Below are 22,405 nucleotides of genomic sequence, written 5' to 3' on the forward strand. Positions count from 1 at the left end.
CATAAACAGCTCTCCTGCCTCGTTGAAGCACAGTCAAGAAACAAAAAGTGGTAGGTATATTCCTATGAAATCCAGCGGTCAATTAATACAATCTTTGGAAAAAGGGCACATAACCCTATGTGCCCTTATTCCGGAACCCGCCTCAATTATGATGTTTTACTCAGCAGTAACAGTGCAGGTGCCCAAGATGTTTTTAAGATAAATCACATTTCGAGTAATAAACAATTTTATTTATATATCTAAATAATTTTAATCAGGTATCTTTTACTGATGTATATTTACACAACACTAGAGGTAAACATAACTAGGTTGTTCCAAGATGCAGATTAGAAAATAGTTTAATAGTTATCATGTTATGGGCGTCACGTTTTATAATAAACTACATCTGTAAATTAAAAATATCAATAATATAGGAAATATTTTGTATTACGATTATTATTGAAAAAGAACTTTTATAATGTTCGTGACTACATGCAAAGTAACTTAATCTAGTAATTTTATATTGACAAATCCTATTGCATGTATATGCTAATTGGTGTAAATAAATAAACTAAACAGACTAGCAGCAGTTCATTTGAAAAATGATATCTATATACAAACTTGAATCGACGTGCAATTCATATTGTCATACCAAATGATAACACATTACACCACAAAGCTAATATTGGTGTGGAAATCTAGTTTGGTGTACTCAATATAACGTGGAAAATGTATGCACTTCTCCCACTGTTATAAAAAAAAAAACACACACAGTAATACTTTTCAGATTACCTCTGATAAATCCTTGTTATCTTCTGTTTCATGTGTGCTATCATGTGGTTGTAAGTCCAACGGGTCAACTTCAGGTTCCATCTTGATCAAATCCATCGCACCTGAAAGAAGTTTTCCGTAAATGAGAGTGACTTAAAGAAACAGAGCAATTGAGAAACACTAATTACAAGTAGCTATGAACTACTTCCTCTCAATTTTCTAAATATGTCGGAAATTAATAACATCTTACAGAAAAATTTGGAACATATTTAGTACAGGTATTACCATCTGTTTATTTTCATGCATTGCTGTCATGGAGGCCATACGGGACCATGAGGCATGTGGAAACCTACAATTTTTTAATGAATTGTGTGGGGAAAAAAAATTTCTGCCTAAGTTTTGTAGGCCTACATGGAGGTCTATATTTTTACAAGAAAATATGTACTGATCTTAGATTCTCAATTACTGTCCCTAATATAATTATCTTACTTGATGTTTATGATCATAAAAGAACCATTGCTATAGTGCTGCAATCCAGAACCATAATTGTACAATTTAAAAAGACCGAAGTGCTGCAGATATATATACCAAGATTCATTAAGACACGAGTGCATCTACAGTGAGGGCTTCATGGGATATTCTTTAAATCACACTTACTTTGTAATTATGCCAATGTAATAAAAACAATAATTCTTTACTTCCTTTTATATTAAAAGATTCTAAGTAACTGTTAGCAAGTCTGAATATAAAACAAACGGGACCAGGTTCAACTTCTAGTTGGGATAAGTTACCTGGTTAAGGTTTCTTCCGGTTTTTTTTCCACAAACCTATTAACAGCAAATGCAACCATCGCAGTAGATGAACCATCATAAAATATACATTAAAAGAACCATTGCGTGTCCACACCTGTGGAGTAACGGTCAGCGCGTCTGGCTGCGAAACCAGGTGGCCCGGGTTCGAATCCTGGTCGGGGCAAGTTACCTGGTTGAGGTTTTTTCCGGGGTTTTCCCTCAACCCAATACGAGCAAATGCTGGGTAACTTTCGGTGCTGGACCCCGGACTCATTTCACCGGCATTATCACCTTCATATCATTCAGACGCTAAATAACCTGGATGTTGATACAGCGTCGTAAAATAACCCAATAAAAAAAAAACCATTGCGTGAAGGTCGGAGAGGTGGAGAGAGGAAAGTAAAATATATTTAAAGGGAGAAAAATAAAGAGTGTGGTTGGTGTGTGGTCAAGAAAAAATTACCATGACAGCCTTTCTTTTCATATACTTCACTTTCAATATACTTATTTCAGCACATTGTAACACCAACCACATTATATGTTATTTAGCCTTTGAAAGATGTGTTGCTCTTAATGCTTACTTTTGAGTAAATTTTATATTATTGTACTTCGTATCTAATTTATACGTAATGTTACAGTTATCGTACCTAAATAAAAATTGACTGTACTCAGTCTTGTCAATTCCCTGTTTGTACTTCATAATCTGCAGCATAAATAGACTATTGTATATTTTAATATCTTACACTCAACATGAATTTGTATCAGTAATTTATACGACTGCATTACCAAAGGAAGGAGAAAAGTAATGACCCACCCTCACCAAAACTCTATGGGCCAGCATAGGATAATGGGTGTTCTTGGAATAGTGATATCTCTTTCACCTCTCTCTTTTCTATTCCTTACTTCATCTCCCATCTCATTTCTTTATATCGCTTTTCCTCAACTCACTCTGTATTGTACACTATATTATGCATTATTGTCTTACCTTGTGCAGATTTGAACTGCAACAGTACCAATTGATGTTTCTGGAGTCTTGTATTCAACCATCTGAGCTGCAATGGCTGGTTGTGAAACACAGTTAAAAATATTTCTCAAAGGAGTGAACTGTACCGAGAAAACGTTCTGGAGAATGATACATAATTCATAAGAATGACTTTATGGTCTAGACCAAGTTTTGAATGGAAAATCCTAGAATTATAATAACCGCTGTTGATATGAACTCATATTATAACATCCAGGGAGAATTATCGTAACGAACGTCATGTGTTACGACTTTACTGATAGACGGTAGTACATTATAAACACTATTTAAAGGGTGTAATTGATATTTGTTGTTGAAGTATTGTATCAGTGAAGAAGTGTGTTGTGTCAGTGAAGTGTAAAGTGTGTTGTGTCAGTGAAGTGTAAAGTGTGTTGTGTCAGTGAAGTGTGTTCTGTAAGTGAAGTGTGTTTGTCAGTAAAGTTTTATAGATTATAGTGGCAGTGCAAAGTATTTGAATAATGAAATGTTTTTGAAGTGTTAATGAAATCAGGATAGAATCAGTGAAAAGTGTCGTAGTGCCAGTGCAGTGACTGAGTTGTGAGCGAAATGAGTATAGTGCTGAAAGGTACTTGAGCAGGTATGAACATATCATACTCGTGGGTTTTAGTTCGAACTTAAGGTTAAGATACAAATTACATTTACTTTAAATGTTATTTTAAGTGATCGTGCTACATTTAAATTAGAATGCTCCCTGTTATTATTATTATTATTATTATTATTATTATTATTATTATTAGAATTATTAATTGTATTTATTATTATAATTATTGAGTGTAATTAGTTACCACTGCCACCGGGAATATACCCATTTGCAGTGTGATTAAACACATACATACATGAATTCATATGTTGGTAAGGCTGCAACGTGAAAGACGAAGTAATATATAAAATTCGGGCATTCTTTCAGTAGCAAATATAGCGTGCTCAGGTTGCCACACGAGCTTGTGCAACAATATAGAAAAGGCAGAAGAAGTGTTTGATTTTATGATAGCACAAGGGCGTAATGAGAATCCACTGAGGAAAGTACATACACAGAGAAAAACAAGCTGCACTTAACTGACTGTTTAACAAATCTGAGCAAACATGCCAGGAAGTGCGCAGCTATGTACCAAGGTATGTTGTGAGGAATAGGTAGTCATTTCGTTTAAGCAATATCTTGAGGATTATTTTTATTTATTTAAACGTCCAGTAACGTACTGGAAAGCAGGAGCGAAGATGATTTTATTATAGTTCTGTTTAATGTTTTTGTAAAAGTTCTTATGTTAACTAATTACTAGCCATTAGATAAATAAAATAAACTTATTTAAACGCAAGTATCCCAGCCAAGATAGTATAAACCATCATCATCATCATTATTATTATTATTATTATTATTATTATTATTATGTTTCTAATCTTCATTCACGACATTTACAAATAATAAATTCTGGCTATCTGTTATTCGCTGACGATCTTAAAATTTTTCGAAAAATCAAATGCAATGCTGACTGTCAATTTCTTCAGGATGACATTAATTCAATTACCAAATGGTCAGTTGATGACGGGATGATGATTAATGAATCCAAAACTTACGTAATATCATTTTTAAGGAAAACATCTACACGAAAATAAAACTATCATCCAAAAACTGTAGTAATTAACAGAAAAGATTGTATTAGAGATCTCGGTGTATTAATTGACAATAAATTACATTGAGTAACAAATTTTTAGCAAATTTTTGTTTCTCCTGGTTTCTTGGTTTCATATCGATAAATTACACACGCTGTGTTCAGAAATATCAGTATTTTCATTGTAGCGCTAATAGTTCTAAGGGAAATTAACTGTATATGTTCAAGTAATATGCATATTTATTAAGCCTACCAGAAAGAATAATGACTATATAATAAAATATTTACAATGGACAATGCATATTTATACAATAACAGTCTTGAATTAAGTATGTTAGAAATGCAGATGTGATCGTGCTTTCCTTTTGTGTTGCTGATTACTATCACTGACCAAAACCCACACATAGTCTCCCAACATGGCTGTATCCCGTTTTCCTTGATACCGCAATTCCATAGTTTGCATGTCTTGGTGGAATCGTTTTCCATGTTCTTCAGACACATCACCTAGATTCTGCATAAAGAAGTCCAAATGGGAGTGCAGGTAATGCAGCTTTGTTGAGATTCTGCACCTAAGTTATGATATGTATGTAGCAAGTTCTCAATCTGCTCTCGGTAATTTGCACTCTTCTTATTGCCTAGGAAGCCGTGCACATCACGAAATGCTTGCCAGGTACTTGATTCGAGTGGTGTCATTTTTCTTCCAACTCTGTGGACTCCAGCATCTATCTAATGTGAGGTCCAGGAAACACTCCAGCAATTACTTTTGCATCAGATAAACGTGGAAACATGGAGCGAATATATTGCAAAGCATATGGCTATTAGTCTAGACCTTTAACATACTGCTTCCCCATTGCAAATTTAATTTGGAGAGGATGTATCAAAATCTTTTCCCTCACAATAAGAGATTCATGTGGGACATTCAGTTATCCTGGAACAAGTCTGTTACGTAAAGGCCACTCATTGGATATAGTGCTTTCCTGTTGCTCCATTGTACCATAAACAGAGGAAGCATAGACACTTAGTGAATCCACCTTGGAGTATCCCAGTAAAAAACCTATCATCTTGAAATCATTGCAAACATCCCACTTATGGCGCTCGTATGCGATCCTTTCTAGTACCTGTTTAACATTGCTGTAGTCCTCCTTCAATAGACAGAGTGATCAACTGGTATGCTAGGATAAAAGTTGCCGTTGTGCAGCAACACAGCCTTCAAAGGAGTACTGTATGTGTGCTGCCTATGAAGAGATGCCATTCAGTGGGATTGTACGCTACTCCAGTTTCACCAAAGAGACCACTGATGTCACTACAGTAGTAACAGAGATGACCATCATTACTGTAATATTGTGCGAAAGTTCGATGTCGCTTCCTATATTTTGTGAACCTGCAGCTTTCGTCAAGCAAATTACATTCTTGTAGACCGGATGCTAGGAGCTCTCCTTTCGATTTTGGTAATTCAAGAGCACGTACAAGGTCCTCTAGTTCCTTCTGATTTCGAAAATGATGATTTTGGCTGGAACGGTCACTGTCACTGTAGTCTGAGTCACTTTCGGGGACGGGTATATGGCGATACAAATTCGTTTGAGTCAACAGCTGGTGGTTCAAGAACTGATAAATCTTGACCATGCGGGATAGGAGCAATAGAAGACGAGATATCCGGATACTGCAATCTCCCTCGTTGTTTTAAATTTTTCAAAGATGACATATCGACCATGCAAAAGTAGCAATTATCATGGTGGTTGGTTGGTTCCCTCCAAACTCTGGAAACAGCAAAAGGCATAAATTTGCGAAATCCTCGTAGCCATCCTTCCAAACCACAGCATACATGTGGTGCCCATGAATTGTCTTGGTCTCGTATTGGTACTTCAAAGTAAACATTGTGAGCTGTAAAATATTTGGTGCCAGGTGTTATGTTATGCTTCTTCTGCTTTGTACTGATGTAATATCCAAAAACGTAACAGAAAGAGTCCGGTGAATTCCTGCAAACACCTCTAGAAGACATGCTTTAACGTAGAACAAACATAATTAAGAATATCGTTATATTTCTGGAACCGTTATCATCTCAGAAAAAGTAATTAGATTTGAAATCAGCGCAAAAAAAACTGAACCACAAAGAATTAAAATATCGAGCGAAACATTTTCGTTGTTACCCAGTGTTATATTTTCACAACCACACTGATTATATTTACAACCATGCTATAAGAATGTTAGGAATAATTCGGTCAAGTACTTATTTTTTTCAACACATGATTCTCTTATAATACATTAGTGAGATCGAAACTCGAATATGCATCTGTAGTTTGGAACTCTATTACAAGAACTGATTCGGCAAAATTGGAAAATATTCAAAGGAAATTTATATAATTATATTCGCAGAGATTTCTGCCTAATAACTCTGGGTATAACTATGATAAAAAAAATGCGAGCACTTTAAATGTCGAAGCTTGAATCGTAGACGTCATGTTCTCGATTACTTATTCTTACGTAAGATCCTTAAAGGTGACACTAATTGTTAATATTTCTTAAACAGTGTCAGCCTTCGTATTCCTATGAAGGACATGAGATATCACAGACTCTTCTATATTAGACATTTTAAATCTTTCTCGCCGGTCTCCAGATGTATTAAAAATGCTAACATACAGTAGATGTAGGTGATTTCGATCCATTCAATGTATAGAAGATTAGAACATGGCAATGTCTTTGCTAATATTATTTGCATAATCTTTCTACACTTATTGGTAATACTTTTGTAACAATTAACTCCTTTCCATAAAATATAATAGTATTAATTCTTGTAAATTAATCATTGTAATCTATGTTCTACATTTTGTTGTTATTTCAATTTGTACCACAGTTGTTCGTTTTACTGTATTAATTGTAACACTGCCTATGGTTGTTGTCCAACATATAAATATCAATAAATAAACTACTATTATTATTATTATTATTATTATTATTATTATTATTATTATTAAACTAGCCAATCCAATACATGCGTTTCATGTACCACACTTTATATTTGAGAATCAGGCTACCAACAAGAATCGACTGTCAGAATCGCGCTGTATTTTCCGAGTTATCAGGAATGCTGAGATTTACTCAGGTTGTACAGGATTTTCGGTGCTAGGGCCGAAAATTCCATTTTGTATTTTCAAAATAAGTGTTAATATAATTCTGCCATCGTTTATTTCCTATGTCATGTTCCTTCTTACAAAGGACCACACACAAATATTATAGCTACGTGGAAGATGCAACCTCCCCAAATTGACAAGCAGGCCAAATAGAGGATAAGTCTATTAAAATTTGCTGTCAAAAAAAAAATGTAGAACTAAACACAGTCTTATATTGTTCTTCATTCTTTTAATAGGTCTACTTATATAGTCACAAAGGAACGTGGGAACATTTTAGAATACGGACTGCACCTATCAAATTATGTCTTAAAATACTAAAAAGAGCAGATTTGTCTGCGTTTGTCGAATGCGCATCATTATATTTACGGAAAGGCTCTTTTCAGTGCCAATAATTTATTTTGTGTGCACGAGGTTGGAATTTTGAAGTAAGAGGGAAAGGGTGCAGTCCGTGTTCTGGAGTTTATCCTTAAACGAAATACCGTTAGCCCATACTGCTGCACTTCATGCAACTAGAATCTGTGTCATAACCAAACATAACCAATAACATTTCGCATATAATGCCAAGACCTGTCTCGCTCGTTTCTAAGCCTACAAAGTTATCTCTCCTTTACGTGTATGTAAAAATTATTAATATTATACTGAACATGAACATAAACAGAAACACTTGGTGCTGTATTAGAAAGATCGGAGTGAGGTGAAATCTGCATGCGCAACAGCCTTAAGATGACTGCGTAATACAATTTTCATACAATTATCAAATGTTTATTTACCTCTATATCGTTTTTGTGTGAGGAATCGGACTAATTATCAACAAGGCATTATAAAAATGCTTTGTTGAATTCAATACTTTGTCTTCGAAGTTAATTAAACTAATTTCCATATTAACAGACTTTACCGAACGTGCGTCAAAAGTTCCAGCGCTGCAATAACATTACAAATCAAGTGACATATATCACAACGGCATAATACATATCACATCAAATGTTTGCTTACCTCAATATTCTTCTTATCTGGATTTCAGTAAGCTACATAAGTTATATTCACTGTTAGCGTAGGCTAGACTTTATTGCCTCTGCAGGAATTATCAAGAACGGAGATCTATGTTGCCGTGAATGTGAGTTCAGTGCTCGGGATAAGCGCTGTCATGTTAACCATAAACTTTTTAAGATAGACGATAAAAAAAAAAGAGTTAAACCTAGCACACATTCCATACGTTCTACTACTCTTCAGAATTTAGAATGCAAGCATTTGCATTATCATAGCTAAAATAATAGATATATGAAAAAAAAAAATCAAATTTATTTACAAATTCAATCAATTAACCAGTGGTGCAACAAGAATTTGGTCCTGGGGTTTTTTGAAAAAAAAAAAACTGACTAATCAAAATTTAGAAATCTTCTCACTATTCGTGAGCTACCACAAGGGACAAAGAGTACTTAACCATATATGAAAGTTTACAAGTTCAGTTTACAAGTTCAGTGAACCATTAATTTTGTTTTGACAATGAAACTCCTACAAGTACATAGCTGCAAATACGGTGGAAATATACTTACTTTTAGAGAGGCAAGTGTTACAAAAAAGTAAAGAATGCTAATGAACTTGGTTTCATTTCGAATATAGGTGATGCTTCAGGAGAGCAATTGACCCTTTCAATGCAGCTAAAGTTAGAATCGGAATAATAGATGTAGGTATTCCAAGCCTCTTAAACACATCTTTCATGAAGAGAGTAGCGGTACCTCTTGCTCCAACCAGAAGTCCGATTACTTCAAGTTCTTCTAGCTGGTACTTTTGGAGGTAATATGGAATGGCAGGATTGTAGATATTCTTTTTTCCTTATCCACTTCTGCTGGCTGTTCCTCATTCGTCTCGAAACGCACAGTGGGATCAATTACGAATCCAGATCTTGTAGATTCCTTGAAAGCCATTATATCAATGCGCCGTGTACTGGCAGTGACGGAGAGACCATGTACTGCTTCAAAGGTGTTGTAATCGCCATCTTTAAGGGCAGTGGCTATAATTGATCGTACTTGGTGTTGTCTAGCGTTTCGCAGACCTTCGCCGTGCGGACAGGATCCCAGGACGTGTGCAAGAGTTTCAACCTCGTTGTGGCAATGCCTACAACGGTTGTCCTGAGATCTTCCCAGCACAGCACGTACTGCAGCAACATTTCCAACCATTTTAATGCCATCGTGCCATTCGCTGTTGGAGAGTCCTTCGTGTTTACAAATCCATTTGTTGGCACTAGGATATTCTTTAAATAAAACTACGCCTTTCCCTTTCTGTTGATGACGACACCAAATATCAAATTCTCTGATCCTCAGAAGGTTACGAATCTTTGTAGCATTTAAGAAATGTTCATTCTTATGAAATACGGCATCTTATGGAACAATGTTCAGAGATTGGGCACATCTAATGCTCTCCTCATGAACCTGACGTGTTTGTATGATGTACCGGTATGGGTTTTGAGATTTGTGTAAACATCGAAGGGCATTAATTTGTTGTAATAGTGCTTCCCGTTTTGTTCGAAAAATTCCTAGTCCTTTGTACTTCCTGGGACTATAGACCATTGCATCAGGAATGTCTGTAGGCAGATTCAGTACCTCTTTCAGTGCACTTTTTATTAATTTGTCGACGTCATTCAAGAACTTTTTTGGTATACGTTCAGAAGGATGGTTTGAAATTGGTATATTAAGGAAGGAGAGATGGAGGTATTTAGGTGACAAAAGTTTAATGTCTTATTACTTTTAAATTACAGTTTCAGTGAAACAAATTCTCATTGGACTAAACAGGTCCCAAGCAAGCCCATTTGCTGCTGAGTCTACATAAACACAAATGCAGCATATGTTTTCTCTCCAACAATGCATTTATTCACAAGCGCAATGCGTTATCACGACATACCAGTACGGTACCCTTAAAAAAATTGTCCTAATTTATTTCAGACTATATACTGGGTATTGCTTATTGTCCTGATGCCTAAACATGAGATGTACCTAAATTGTGGCTTCCTTAGAGTCGCAAGACTGACTACATCAAATGAAAATTACCATTTTTCGGTCGATTTTAGTAAATTCTACGTGTTTCCCCAAGGCAAATGAAGGGGATATGAATACACTTAGTCGGCAGAAAGCACCGTCAGCTAAACTAAAAAAATTACCGTTATTAATTTCAAACTCTTAGATTCGTTTTGTCATTAAAGAACAAAACTCAAATCACATGTCAATCCTGTGTATGCTATGGGGAGCTATCGAAGACTGACCTCGAGTTCTACTAAGAAGATGCAAGTTGAGTGAATGTGAGTGGAGAAAAGTAGGCCTATGTAGAGATTACATCGTTAATTATAGCTCTCCACCGACTTCTTCCCTTTTCAGCTGCATCTTGGGAATAAAAAATACACTCATAAAATTCAGATACATTGCACAGGTGAAATAGTTATTCAGGCACTATATCAGGGCTGGCCACCAAGAGCAAATTGAAGAGTTCAGAGCAGAGCCTTCTTCAGTTACAAGCCGGAGCCATACGTCGGCAACACTGTAATTAACTGTCAGCCGGAGGCCGAACCATACAGAACACGTGTCTGTGCTAATGCCGATTTTCAATGTAAATTAATGTTACAATATAAGTGTATCGATGGAATTATGTTCGCGGTCGTAGTACCAAACGTTCATTATTGAGGTATTATAAACTAGCCTATGTGCGTGTTGGCAATAAAATCAAGACAATAAATGAAAAAAGAAATGGTTGCAGCCTTTGAAAATTTTTACGGTTAGTGATGATACAGTAAATATTAAATATTGTATTAACTACATTTTTATAGTTTTACTTGTGGTTTGTGATGTATCAGAATTCTAGCCAAATTGTTGGGTCTCGCCTGCTATATCAATAAAGTTGATTTTCAAGTTCATTGTAAACAGCTGTTTTGTGATCCCATAAAATAAGTTACAGTTTTGAAGATTCGGAATGCTTGCTATACGTCAGAACTATCTATAACTTGTAGATGCATACATTCACTTTGTTGGTTTTCAAGGTTTATTTATTAATATTATTCCTTTTGTAATAAATTAGTTATAAACATGTTCTTTTCACTTCGTATTTACAGGATTTAAAGTTCACTAAGTTTACGCTAACTGGCACATAAATAATGGATAATGATGTGTTTTGTTACGTATGTTGAAGGTATTTTTCTTAATTTTTTTCATAGATCTTTATACTTGGCCTTGGCCTATTTAAAATTATATTTTAAAAAGTTTATAAGAAATAATGTAGGAAATATTTATTGAAAAGCACGACAGATCACATGGAATTAAAATGTAGGCCTATATGATATTATAGACCTTTCACGTCAGAGGTGAAACAACATAAAGCGACAAAACATTGACAATTTAATAGCCACATAATGGTTAATTGATTTGAATAGGGTATTGCGAAAGTACGTCGTTATTTTATTTATTTTGATAGAAGTAACATTTCTGTAAGTATTTATTTTCCCTAGTCCCATCAATAGAAAACACGTATGATTTTAATATTTTTGAAGTTATAAGCGGCTGTATGCAAGTACTTAGGCGGTATTGTGAAATTCAAATAAAATATCATTTCGGATTCCGTAATAAATTACGTACATCAATACGCTGAATCTTGATCATATGCACTTAGTTTTGTATCAATTAATGTCGAAAATGTACATGTGACAACGAAATCAAAGCACTAAAACGTCAAACGTCATGCCTTTATTTCGCCTCCGCCCGCCTCCACTCTGTGTTGCCAAACTTACCCATGCTCTGACTTGTAACTAAAGAAGGCTCTGGTTCAGAGCCATAGTGGGTCAAGCACCATTTATTAAAAACGGAGAAAGCAAGGGTTAAAGTTAAGTGAATGCCATAGTTTAATGAAGATTGACATATCATTTAGTTTTACTGTGTATACTTCATATTATTATATGTTCCCATTTAACTATAGTAATAACTTCATTTTAACTCTTGTTTTTTACGGTTTTAGTAAAGCGCTGGGCCCACTATGATTTTGAACCCTTCAATTCTACTCTCTCACGGGAAACCATATGACTTCTCTTCAACCCCAATCTTCCCCGCCAAACACTGATTAGAATTCTTGCCAGAGAATTATAAACGGATTCCCGTACAGTCTAAGATCGAAATAAAGAATGTCATGGCAAATATATCGATTTCAATGCCTCCAATCGCGGTGATATTGAAGGTATAATGATATGGATGATGCAGAGCTTAATTTATTTCAGTTCAACAGTATGAAGAGCTTTATAATTTATGACATTAGAATTATAGCTATGTAAAATGGAGAAAGAACATTATGGGAGAAGATTGGGAAAATACTAAATTAACCAGGTATGTCCTTCATAGTTTAAGTTACAGATTTATTCATTTTATTTCCAGGATCAGTAAAAACCACTATCTTAAAATAATGCTCTCTAGCTGCAAATTACAACACTATTTGAACAATTGGGAAATGTGGACAAGTGAGAGATATTATAATAAAAATCAGAACACAACGAATTTTTTCCGGTAAATAACCGACTAACATAAATCAATTGTCAGGGTAGCGCCGTGCAGGATGGATGTCACCTGTGTTGAACAATGTCCTTTTATCAAAATCAGAATCACATCGTTGCATATTAGAAAGAAACCATCTTTTATTTGACAAAATAAATGTATGCACTGAAAAGTACAATGTTTCGTTTAAAATTTGGTATATAATAAATTTAATGTTACATGCAATGAAAGTGTGAAATTATAATTTTACAAATATGCTACAACTGTTTGATTGCGTACTATGCATGGTAAAGAAACAAAGTTTTCTGTTGGTGTTAGTACATATTTGAGAGGTGTCAACACACAAATAATTATAATTATTATCATAAAAGATTTACATGAAAATTCTAGTTCAACAGACATCGAGATTACCAAACCTATTCTGAATGTCCCATAAAATATTTTTATTATCGTTTTTGGAAAGACCTATTTAAATTAATGTGAAGTCTGCGCTTATTGTATTGCATAAAACTTCTCTATATGTGGCCTTATGATTGACAGGCAAACACGTAAATCATCTTCAAGATGCAGCAGTCTGTTACTTTGTTTAGAGTTCACTATTTTCATGGTAGAAAATGCTGATTGACGTAAGTATGACCACAGTCTACTATATACAGTCGCGAAGCTCAATATGTAGTAGAAATGGAAACATGGGTAGTTGCCCACCACTAGGATCGCTACTATCGCCTCATCATCACAGATCTCTTCTAGTAGATGACAAAAATATGTTACACTTTCGTTGTCGTGTTCTTTTGGAAAAATTAACACCTTCCTTCCATTATTGAAATATTAAATGGATAAAGTTCATTTATTATTTTAATGAAGTATATTAAATTCCACCATAAACTCGAAGATACCTGCAAGAAATAGGTTAATATTATTTTTGTTTGTGCAAAACGAACTGAAATTTACTATAATCGTTTCACTCATTCAAGATTATAGCGATAATGAACTATGAAACCAATAAATATTAATTTGCATTTCCCTTTACAACAATAATATAATAACAGTAATAATGGAAATATGAATTAATGGGAGTAACTTTACGTGTACCGGTACTTGTAGTGTAGGCTTACGTAGTTAATGAAGTGGGATGAGGTTAAGCAATAATAATCACACCAGAAATGGAAATAAAACGTGATCAATAAAATTTATTGTAACAGACTTACTTTTTCTACGTCTCTAGTAAAGTAACAAATAACAATAACAAAATTAAAAACTATAATTAAAAACATACCCTTTGAAAAAAAAAAAGTAGGCCTAAGTTGTCTGAAAATGTACAATTATTCAAGGAATCAGCTGATACAAACGTAGAATTAGTGCAAAGCTTTTGTTTCTCAGACATCAAATAAAGTCGGAACTGCATTCCAGATTAATTTATTTTTGTTTTCATTCATAAATTGTGTGTTTTTGAAATGAAGAGAGCAGAACTTTATATTATTATAAAGACATGCTTCATTCTTTGTCATTAGATCTTCCCTCCTGCTGTTTATTAACCACTTTTTGCATCTAGAAGTAAAATAAGATATAGATGTTAGGATTTTTCTTCACAAGCATCAATGCGAAATACGCAACGACCTAGCACTCGATGGAAATACGACTCAGTCCACTCTAAATCCAAAGTCGACCGTGGACAGTCTATTGTTTCTAGTTGCTAACCGCTTGGAGCGTTTTATCGCGATATTTGCAAAAAATCACCTCAAGCTTCGCGACTGTATAATAATAGACTGTGGTATGATGTTGAAAACGGCGGCAGTTCTAAATGTCATTTTAGTTTATTCGGCATCATCGACTGATTTGACAAAATAATACCGCATATATAACACTCGAGGTTTTGTTTATATTCATCTCCACGCCACGTAAAACCATATTGCAGTATTCATCACTATAATATTTACGAAACGCATTCCTTTCTTTTGCGAAACCTCAAGGGAACTTTCGCTCACATTATTTGAATTAGCACCGCTGTCATCTAACCTAGAACTTAATTCACATTGAGTTTTTTAATTAAAAATTTGTCCATAAAGACCTAAATAAAGCACATTTGATCAAATAATCGCATTATCATCCGCTCACACGTATACTCTGAAACTGACCAATATGTTCTAACGATTCTAGACTCTGTTTATTACTAAGTGGGAAGGGTAAACGAATTACAAAGTATTGTTAGAGGTGTTCACTTTCATTAGAAATATCGCCACGTAGAAAAATTAAACTGAGCATTGTTCTAGGTCTTCACGTTTCATTCGTAAAGTCTGTCTCAAAATAAAAGGTACCATATCAAAGACTTCGTTGTAAATAAAAAATGCATTGTAAAGAGACTTATGGGACGGCATAATAGTACATTATGCAACGAGCCTATAATGGTAGTCATTAAGACGCAAGTATGATTGTTTATGAAACGAGCGCAAGCGAGTTTAATAATCTTCATACGAGCGTCTTAATTACCATTATAGGCAAGTTTCATACGACTTTTTATGCTCGACCATATTTCTAACTTGAAAGTATTGAAAATTAGGTCTTTTTATGGTTATGTGCGAACTGACCTGAATTGTGAGATGTGCGTAGACGCGAAAGTATTGATTTTTTCCGAGGCCGAATGTCATTGACCTTGGCACAGAATAGGAATGAACATTAGTCTGATATAACCTGGAAATTGATTTAGAATTGAAAAACGAGATGACAAATTGAATTTATTTGAATATTATTTACAATTAACTCTAATTATTATAGTAACACAACATAACCTACTGCGGCAGTATTGGATTTCCAGCCTCCGTGACTTTTCGCTAATAGCCTATCAATTGCATATCCGAGAATAATCAATATAACGGTACAAAGCTGACTTGTGATTGGCTGAAGACCTGTACTTTAATGAGTAGGTGTACTTTAATTAAATGCATTAAAGGACTGCTACCAGGTGTATAATTACTACATTTCGGCATGGTCGAGCATAAAATATATTTTTCAATTCCAAAATTTCGCGACACACTCCATGGGACTGTGCGACACGCCGGATGGGAACCACTGTCTTAATGTCTACCACTGTGGAGTAATGGTCAACACGTTTGGCTATGAAATCAACGAGCCCTGGTTCAAATCCTGGTTGGGGACTTTTCCCTCAAACAATTGAAGCAGAGTTCCCGGGTAATATTCGGCGTTCGATCTCGGACTTATTTCGCCATTACTAATTCATATAACTGCATCCATAGAAAAGCAAGGGTTAAGTTCACAGTGCGGCGTGCTGTACTTTATAAGAGCGCAGAAATTTGGCTACAAAATCATTCTCAAGAAAAAGAGTGGTAAGCGCAATAAGTCTCAGGCTGCAATGTAAGCCTTCGAGTCTCTCCTCCGTAAAATAGAAAAAGGGTCTATGGTGTATTAATTCATTATTTCTTTCGAATCTTTGGCAACAAACTCTGAACTAACGAAGTTTATAATACGAGCACATATAACTGAGGAACACTTTTACAAACTTTGCATTTATTTAGGAATGCACATGGTGATGTTGAGCTACGGGTCGACAGAGGGAGATTACGTACTGAAAGAACCCAGTTGTCAAGGCAATACACAGGAGGAGAAGGTACCCTCTTGTTTGTTTCAGGGATGCTTTGTCAGCATGTGGCTGTGTATTCGTCGGTCAATAGGTGCGTTCTTTATGTAAATACTCTGCTAAATTTGTCTCTTCCCACTTTAAAATAAAATATCTGGCAAGAGATTACTAAAATTCCACCCGAGGAGCTTCTAAGCGTTAACAAGAAATTCCCTATGCACATGCCACGAATATAAGGTTAAGTACCCAAATAAGAGACACTTCTCTTTAACTGATTATAAATGAGGATGGGAACAGACATTTTTAATCTGAATGATTTCCAATACATACAGCATTTCGTCTACTTTTAGAATTGGCAATATAAATTTTAGTCAGTTTTTATCATAACTTTAAATTATATAAAAAAAAAGTGAAACTGGCAAATATTGATGTTCTGAAAAGGAGTTCCAAATAAGAGATACGTGTGTTATTTAAGTTTATTTTTGAACATGGACAAACATTATCATCATTTGGCTGAAAATTGAAGCAATATATAACATTGTTAAGTCATATATAGATACTTTAATAAATTCAGGAACATTTTAAAATGGAAGAGGTCAGTGCAACAGAGGTCTAACTCCTCTCAACAGAAATTCTGTTGTTATTTGACATTTTTCCAAGTGGAATTAAGATGGTTTACGAAAAGAACACAAAGTCGGTCAAATCGGACATGAATGTACTAATCTTATTTAGGCTACTATTGCTAACGTTAATATTTTGCTAGAGAAAAAAAAATTATAAAATATTAAATTTCAATCTCCATATTTTAATTTTCAGTTCATTGCACTTATTTTGCCGATCTCTTTAATTGACACAATTCTTATTTCGCTGAATTGAGCAATTTGGACAAACGGAAGGTTGATCATCAGTGCTGCAGTCTTCGTGTGCCCAACAATGACATTTTGAAAAATGAATCTATTTCTGCTCCCTGAGCCCCGGTGTCCTCTGAAAAAAAAATCAGTGCAAAACAAGCACTCTCCATCATCATAATTTTCTCCATATTCCGAGTCACTACAGTTAATTCCATTTCCACATCGGATTCTTCATCACTGGACGAACTCATGCAGCGCTTCTTGGACTGAGTTTTTCTGTGATTTTTGTTGTTTTCCGAACAACTTCTTGCGTGCTCCGTCTTTTCTTTGATTTTCCTTATCTAAACTCTCTCTCATTTCTTTCTCTGATCAGAACTGATATTATGATAGCTCCTTTTCCTGCCCTGGATGACTTTACATGCAACTACACACTGGTTGAAACTTAAGGCTCTTGAGGTGGTGGTTGTTGCTGCTGCTGCAGCTGCTTCTGTAGGCATAACTATGGTATAGCCAAAGTCACCGTTTCTGGCGCGTTAAATAATGAGAACGTTGAGCGCGAGTAACTTATCTTTGCCATAGTCTGTGGACATTAAAGCTGACAACTGCGACTCGCAGATTGCTTACGTCACATCTGTTTAGGTGGTGATACCACTCTCAGTCGAAGTGGCAACAGGTGCCACTGATCCTTGAGTACACTGACCAGTCAGTGGACTGGTCAGTGTACTCAAGGACACATCCCAGAAACGCAAAGTGCGAGTGTCTTGCCTTTGACGCAGTCAGTGGGCAACAAGACTGACAATTGTGTTTGGCAGATTGCGTAAGTGACGTGTTGGATGTTACCGTTCTCAGCTACACTGGCAACAAGTGCTCACTGACTCGCTTTTTACTCAAGAACACGCGCCACAAACGCTGGCACTGGCTGTAGTAGCGATATTAACACAGGTCCAACGAAATTTTTTAAATCAGGAATCACAATTAAATTTAATAGTTTTAATAATTACACAGGATTTTTATTTGAAATGTACAGAGAATAATTTACGAATTATGCACTTATGTTTTAATCCCTAAGTAAGGTAAATATTGTCGGACTAGCTGATTTTAATTGACTTTAGCTATTGATATTATTTTCATCTCAATTAATAATTAATTTTAGTCATCAATAATGATAACTTAATCATTTAAATTAGTAATTTTGGTAATAAATAATTGAGGACAATGGATAATTAATGATTGACCTAATTCGTAATTAATTTTAATTAATAGTTCAACTAATCTTTCATAGGTTCTTATGTAGTTACTGGCAGACAAACTGACATGACTTTAAAGCATTAAAGCTTTTCGTACACTCTCAAAGGTGAGCATCATAATAATACCAAATACGGGTTCTGAATAAGAGATACTATCTCTTAATAGGACCCCTAGGTATCTCTTATTAGGGAATGGAGTAAATAAAAATGAAATGACTACCTAAGGTCATAAATTGCTATCTTCCTTATTAACAATCTAATTTATTATATGCAACATTTTGCTAGCAATTTTATAAAATTAATAATAAATTTGTTGTAGCTTACATTACCTGTTGTTCACTTCCTCAATAAAAACCAGTAAAAAGTTCATAATGTGAAATATCACTTTTTCTACTCTCAGCTTCGTTGTTACTTTCAACCGAGGTTAGACAAATAACACGATGCCTTAGAAGCACAAACATTGAGTTACCATAGTTATCGAGAGATGACAAATTACACCGGAGAAGTTAACAAGGTATTTCGTATTAGGGCACTGTCTCTCATTTGGGTACTTTACCTTACATACCTACGAGAGGCATCATTTTAGGGTCACTTCCCATTATTATTTCAAAATACAAAATCATTTTATTCTTTCAGAAAATATATGAATACTAAATCAAAATACTAGGTTTACAAGAGGCGACCATTTCCACAACAAGAAGCCACGATCAGAAGGCATCTGACTAAAAATGTCTCACTGTATTTCCGTATCAAAACTCTCAATTCTCCAAACAAAATTTACACACAAAAAGAGACATTTTAACTCTGGTTTACGTGTAAAGATAAATACCCTTTTCGCTTATCCTTACATGTGACACATTCCATAGTCTACACATTTCAAAGGACTTTCTCAAGTGGAAAGACACTTGTTTCTCCACACAATTCAATACTCACAAACCACAGTTAACTAGTCTCACTCCTGAGAGTAAACGGCTGCAAAGTTACAGCAGAGGAGAATTTGAAAATCCGTTCACTAACAGGCCATTTGAACGGTCTCCTTGCCTATGGTGTACATGGACATAGTAGAGGTGTTCTGCTTGTGAAAAACACTGTCCACACACATCGCATTTGAATGAACTTAGTCTTCGTGAATTCTTAAATATTCATTTAAGTGCCTCAATTTGGAGTAAGAATTTCCACAAATCTCACATTTGAACGGCATTTCGCAAATATGATTGCTTAACTCTGCTGAATCCAAGAAAAACTTTCCACACACCTAGCATTTCAATACCCTTTCGCCTGGGTGCATGCGTGCATGTTTGTTCATAATTGCCGAAGATGTGAAACACTTTCCACACACGTCGCATTTGAATGACCTTTCGCCAATGTGATTGCGTACATGTCTGTATAAATTTGAGGAATCTGTGAAACATTTTCCACATACCTCGCATTTGAATGGCCTTTCGCCTGTGTGAATGCCTACATGTTTCTTTAAGGATCCCAATTCTAAGAAAGACTTCCCACACAACTCACATTTGAAAGGCCTTTCGCCAGTATGAATACGAATATGTCTGATTAAAGTTTTCGAATCTACGAAACACTTTCCACACACCTCGCATTTGAATGGCAAGTCGCCTTTGTGCATGCGTGCATGTCTACTTATACCTGCCAAGGACGAGAAACATTTTCCACACACTTCGCATGTGAATGATGGTCTTTCGTCGCTGTGAATGTGTAAATGTTTCTGTAATGTTCCGTGTAAGGGGAAGCACTTTCCACACACTTCGCATTTGAATGGCCTTTCGCCGCTGTGAGTGCGTACATGTCTCTGTAATGTTGCACGTAAAGGGAAGCACTTACCACACACTTCGCATTTGAATGGCCTTTCGCCCCTGTGAGTGCGTACATGACTATACAAAGTTGCATGTAAAGAGAAACACTTTCCACACACTTCACATTTGAATGGCTTTTCGCCGCTGTGAGTACGTACATGACTGTCTAATGTTGATTGTGTAGAGAAACACTTCCCACATAACTTACATTTTAATGGCCTTTCGCGTGTGTGTCTGGCTACATGTTGCTTTAAGTTCCCCGATTGTGAGAAACTTTTGCCACACACTTCGCATTTAAATGGTCTCTCGCCTGTGTGTATGCGTTTATGTGCGTGAAAATTTCCCCGATCAGAAAAACACTTTCCACATACGTCGCATTTGAATGGCCGTTCACCTGTGTGTATGCGTCCATGTGTGCGTAAATCCTTCGATGTAGAGAAACACTTCCCACAGACATCGCATTTGAATAACTTTCTTCTTGTGTCTATATGATAATGGAGTTTCATAGACCCCTGAATTCCAAAAACCTCGCTGCATATATTACACTTCATAGAATCACGGCTTACGTCTCTTATATTTGAACAGTCTGCTCCATTGCTACCAACCTGTGTCAATTTCTCTTTTTCAGGATGAATGCTGGCAAGTTCTTGTGACAGCCTATTAACATTATCCACAATGCTGAAATGAAAAGAAAACCTATCGGTGTTCACTACAATCAATGTGGTGATATTAAAATATATTAATCATTACATTATTTATCAGATAACTGCACAGGCAAATGTGTTGCCGTACTCGTTTTGAGAACTATTTGGGTTATATGGCGATCTGCTTTAGAAAATGACATTTCACAGACTGTACCTCACTATTTCTAACATATTGGTCAATTTATATAATAATCTTATACAATACAAAGTTTTTAAATTCCGATTTGTTATATTACCCGCAATAACATCTAAATGGTAAGTATGGTCTTAATAGACGGCATAAATATAGATTTCTTCGTCATTGCAAGTTGCAAATCGGAGAGTGTTCTGTTTCCTAGTTTGTTTTCAGCCTACGTACAAATTAGAAAAATATTTTGAAAGTGTTTACGTAGTACTTATTTACAAATGGCTTTTAAGGAACCCGAATGTTCATAGCCACCCTCACATATGCCCAGCATCGGTCCCTAACCTCTCCGAGATTAATCCAGTCTCTGTCCCCATATCCCACCTCCCTCAATTCCGTTTTTTAATATCCTCCCATCTACGTCTCAGCCTACCCAAATGTCTTTTTCCCTCTGATCTCCAAACTAATACTCTATCTATATGCATTTCTGAATTCGCCCATACGTGCTACATGCCATGCCCATCTCAAACGTCTGGATTTAATGTTCCTAATCATGGCAGGTGAAGAATATAATGCGTGCAGATCTGTGTTGTGTAACTTCCTCCATTCTACTTAACTTCATCCCTCTTAGCCCCAAATATTTTCCTAAGCAACTTATTCTCAAATAGCCTTAACCTATGTTCCTCTCTCAAAGTGAGAGTCCAAGTTTCAGAACCATTAATATAACTGTTTTGTAAAATCTAACTTCCAGATTTTTTGACAGCAGAAGGGATGATAAAAGCTTTTCCACTGAATAATAACATATTCATTCTGTGTTTAATTTCCTCCCGAGTAATATTCATATTCGTTACTGTTGACACTTTTTCCACTTCTTCAAAGGATATATTTAAAATATTTATATTTCCATTTGTTATTATATTCTGGTCATGAGACATACTCCTATACTTTGTCTTTTCGGGATTTACTTCCAAACCTATCTCTTTACTTATTTCAAGTAAAATTCCCGTATGCTGCCATTCTTCACTGAAGACTCCCTGGCATTCTGCTAAAACATCGACGACGTTCAGACGAAAATGGTTGACTCAGAAAATACCCAAAGTGAATGGAGCTTTTCACAGACAGTTAAAAAGTAGATCCAGAAGTCATCGTAGAATTACGAACATAGAAGCTTAGGTAGCAGCAAAGAAAATAAGTAAGAGAAGCAGAACAATTTACGTAATTTCGTTACCCATGATATTC

The 22,405-nt window shown here is 35.4% G+C and overlaps 1 protein-coding gene across 5 annotated transcripts in view; it reads right to left on the reverse strand.

Moving 5' to 3' along the window:
* LOC138691574 (zinc finger protein 98-like) overlaps positions 1-22,405 on the reverse strand; it is a 54,637-nt gene that overhangs the window by 8,410 nt on the left and 23,822 nt on the right. The window contains exons 1-2 of one of the 5 annotated variants that reach the window (XM_069813673.1): positions 8,312-8,431; positions 772-872 (exon numbers count right to left, since the gene is read on the reverse strand). In XM_069813673.1, coding sequence (XP_069669774.1) covers positions 772-867 — 96 coding nt within the window. In that variant the 5' untranslated portion in view covers positions 868-872; positions 8,312-8,431. Of the gene's footprint in view, positions 1-771; positions 873-2,526; positions 2,661-8,311; positions 8,432-12,724; positions 13,734-13,788; positions 21,017-22,405 lie in introns of those variants that run through there. The other 4 variants (XM_069813674.1, XM_069813675.1, XM_069813676.1 and 1 more) reach the window with 4 other exon arrangements.

Source organism: Periplaneta americana, chromosome 16, assembly GCF_040183065.1.
Source record: "Periplaneta americana isolate PAMFEO1 chromosome 16, P.americana_PAMFEO1_priV1, whole genome shotgun sequence".
NCBI lineage: Eukaryota > Metazoa > Arthropoda > Insecta > Blattodea > Blattidae > Periplaneta > Periplaneta americana.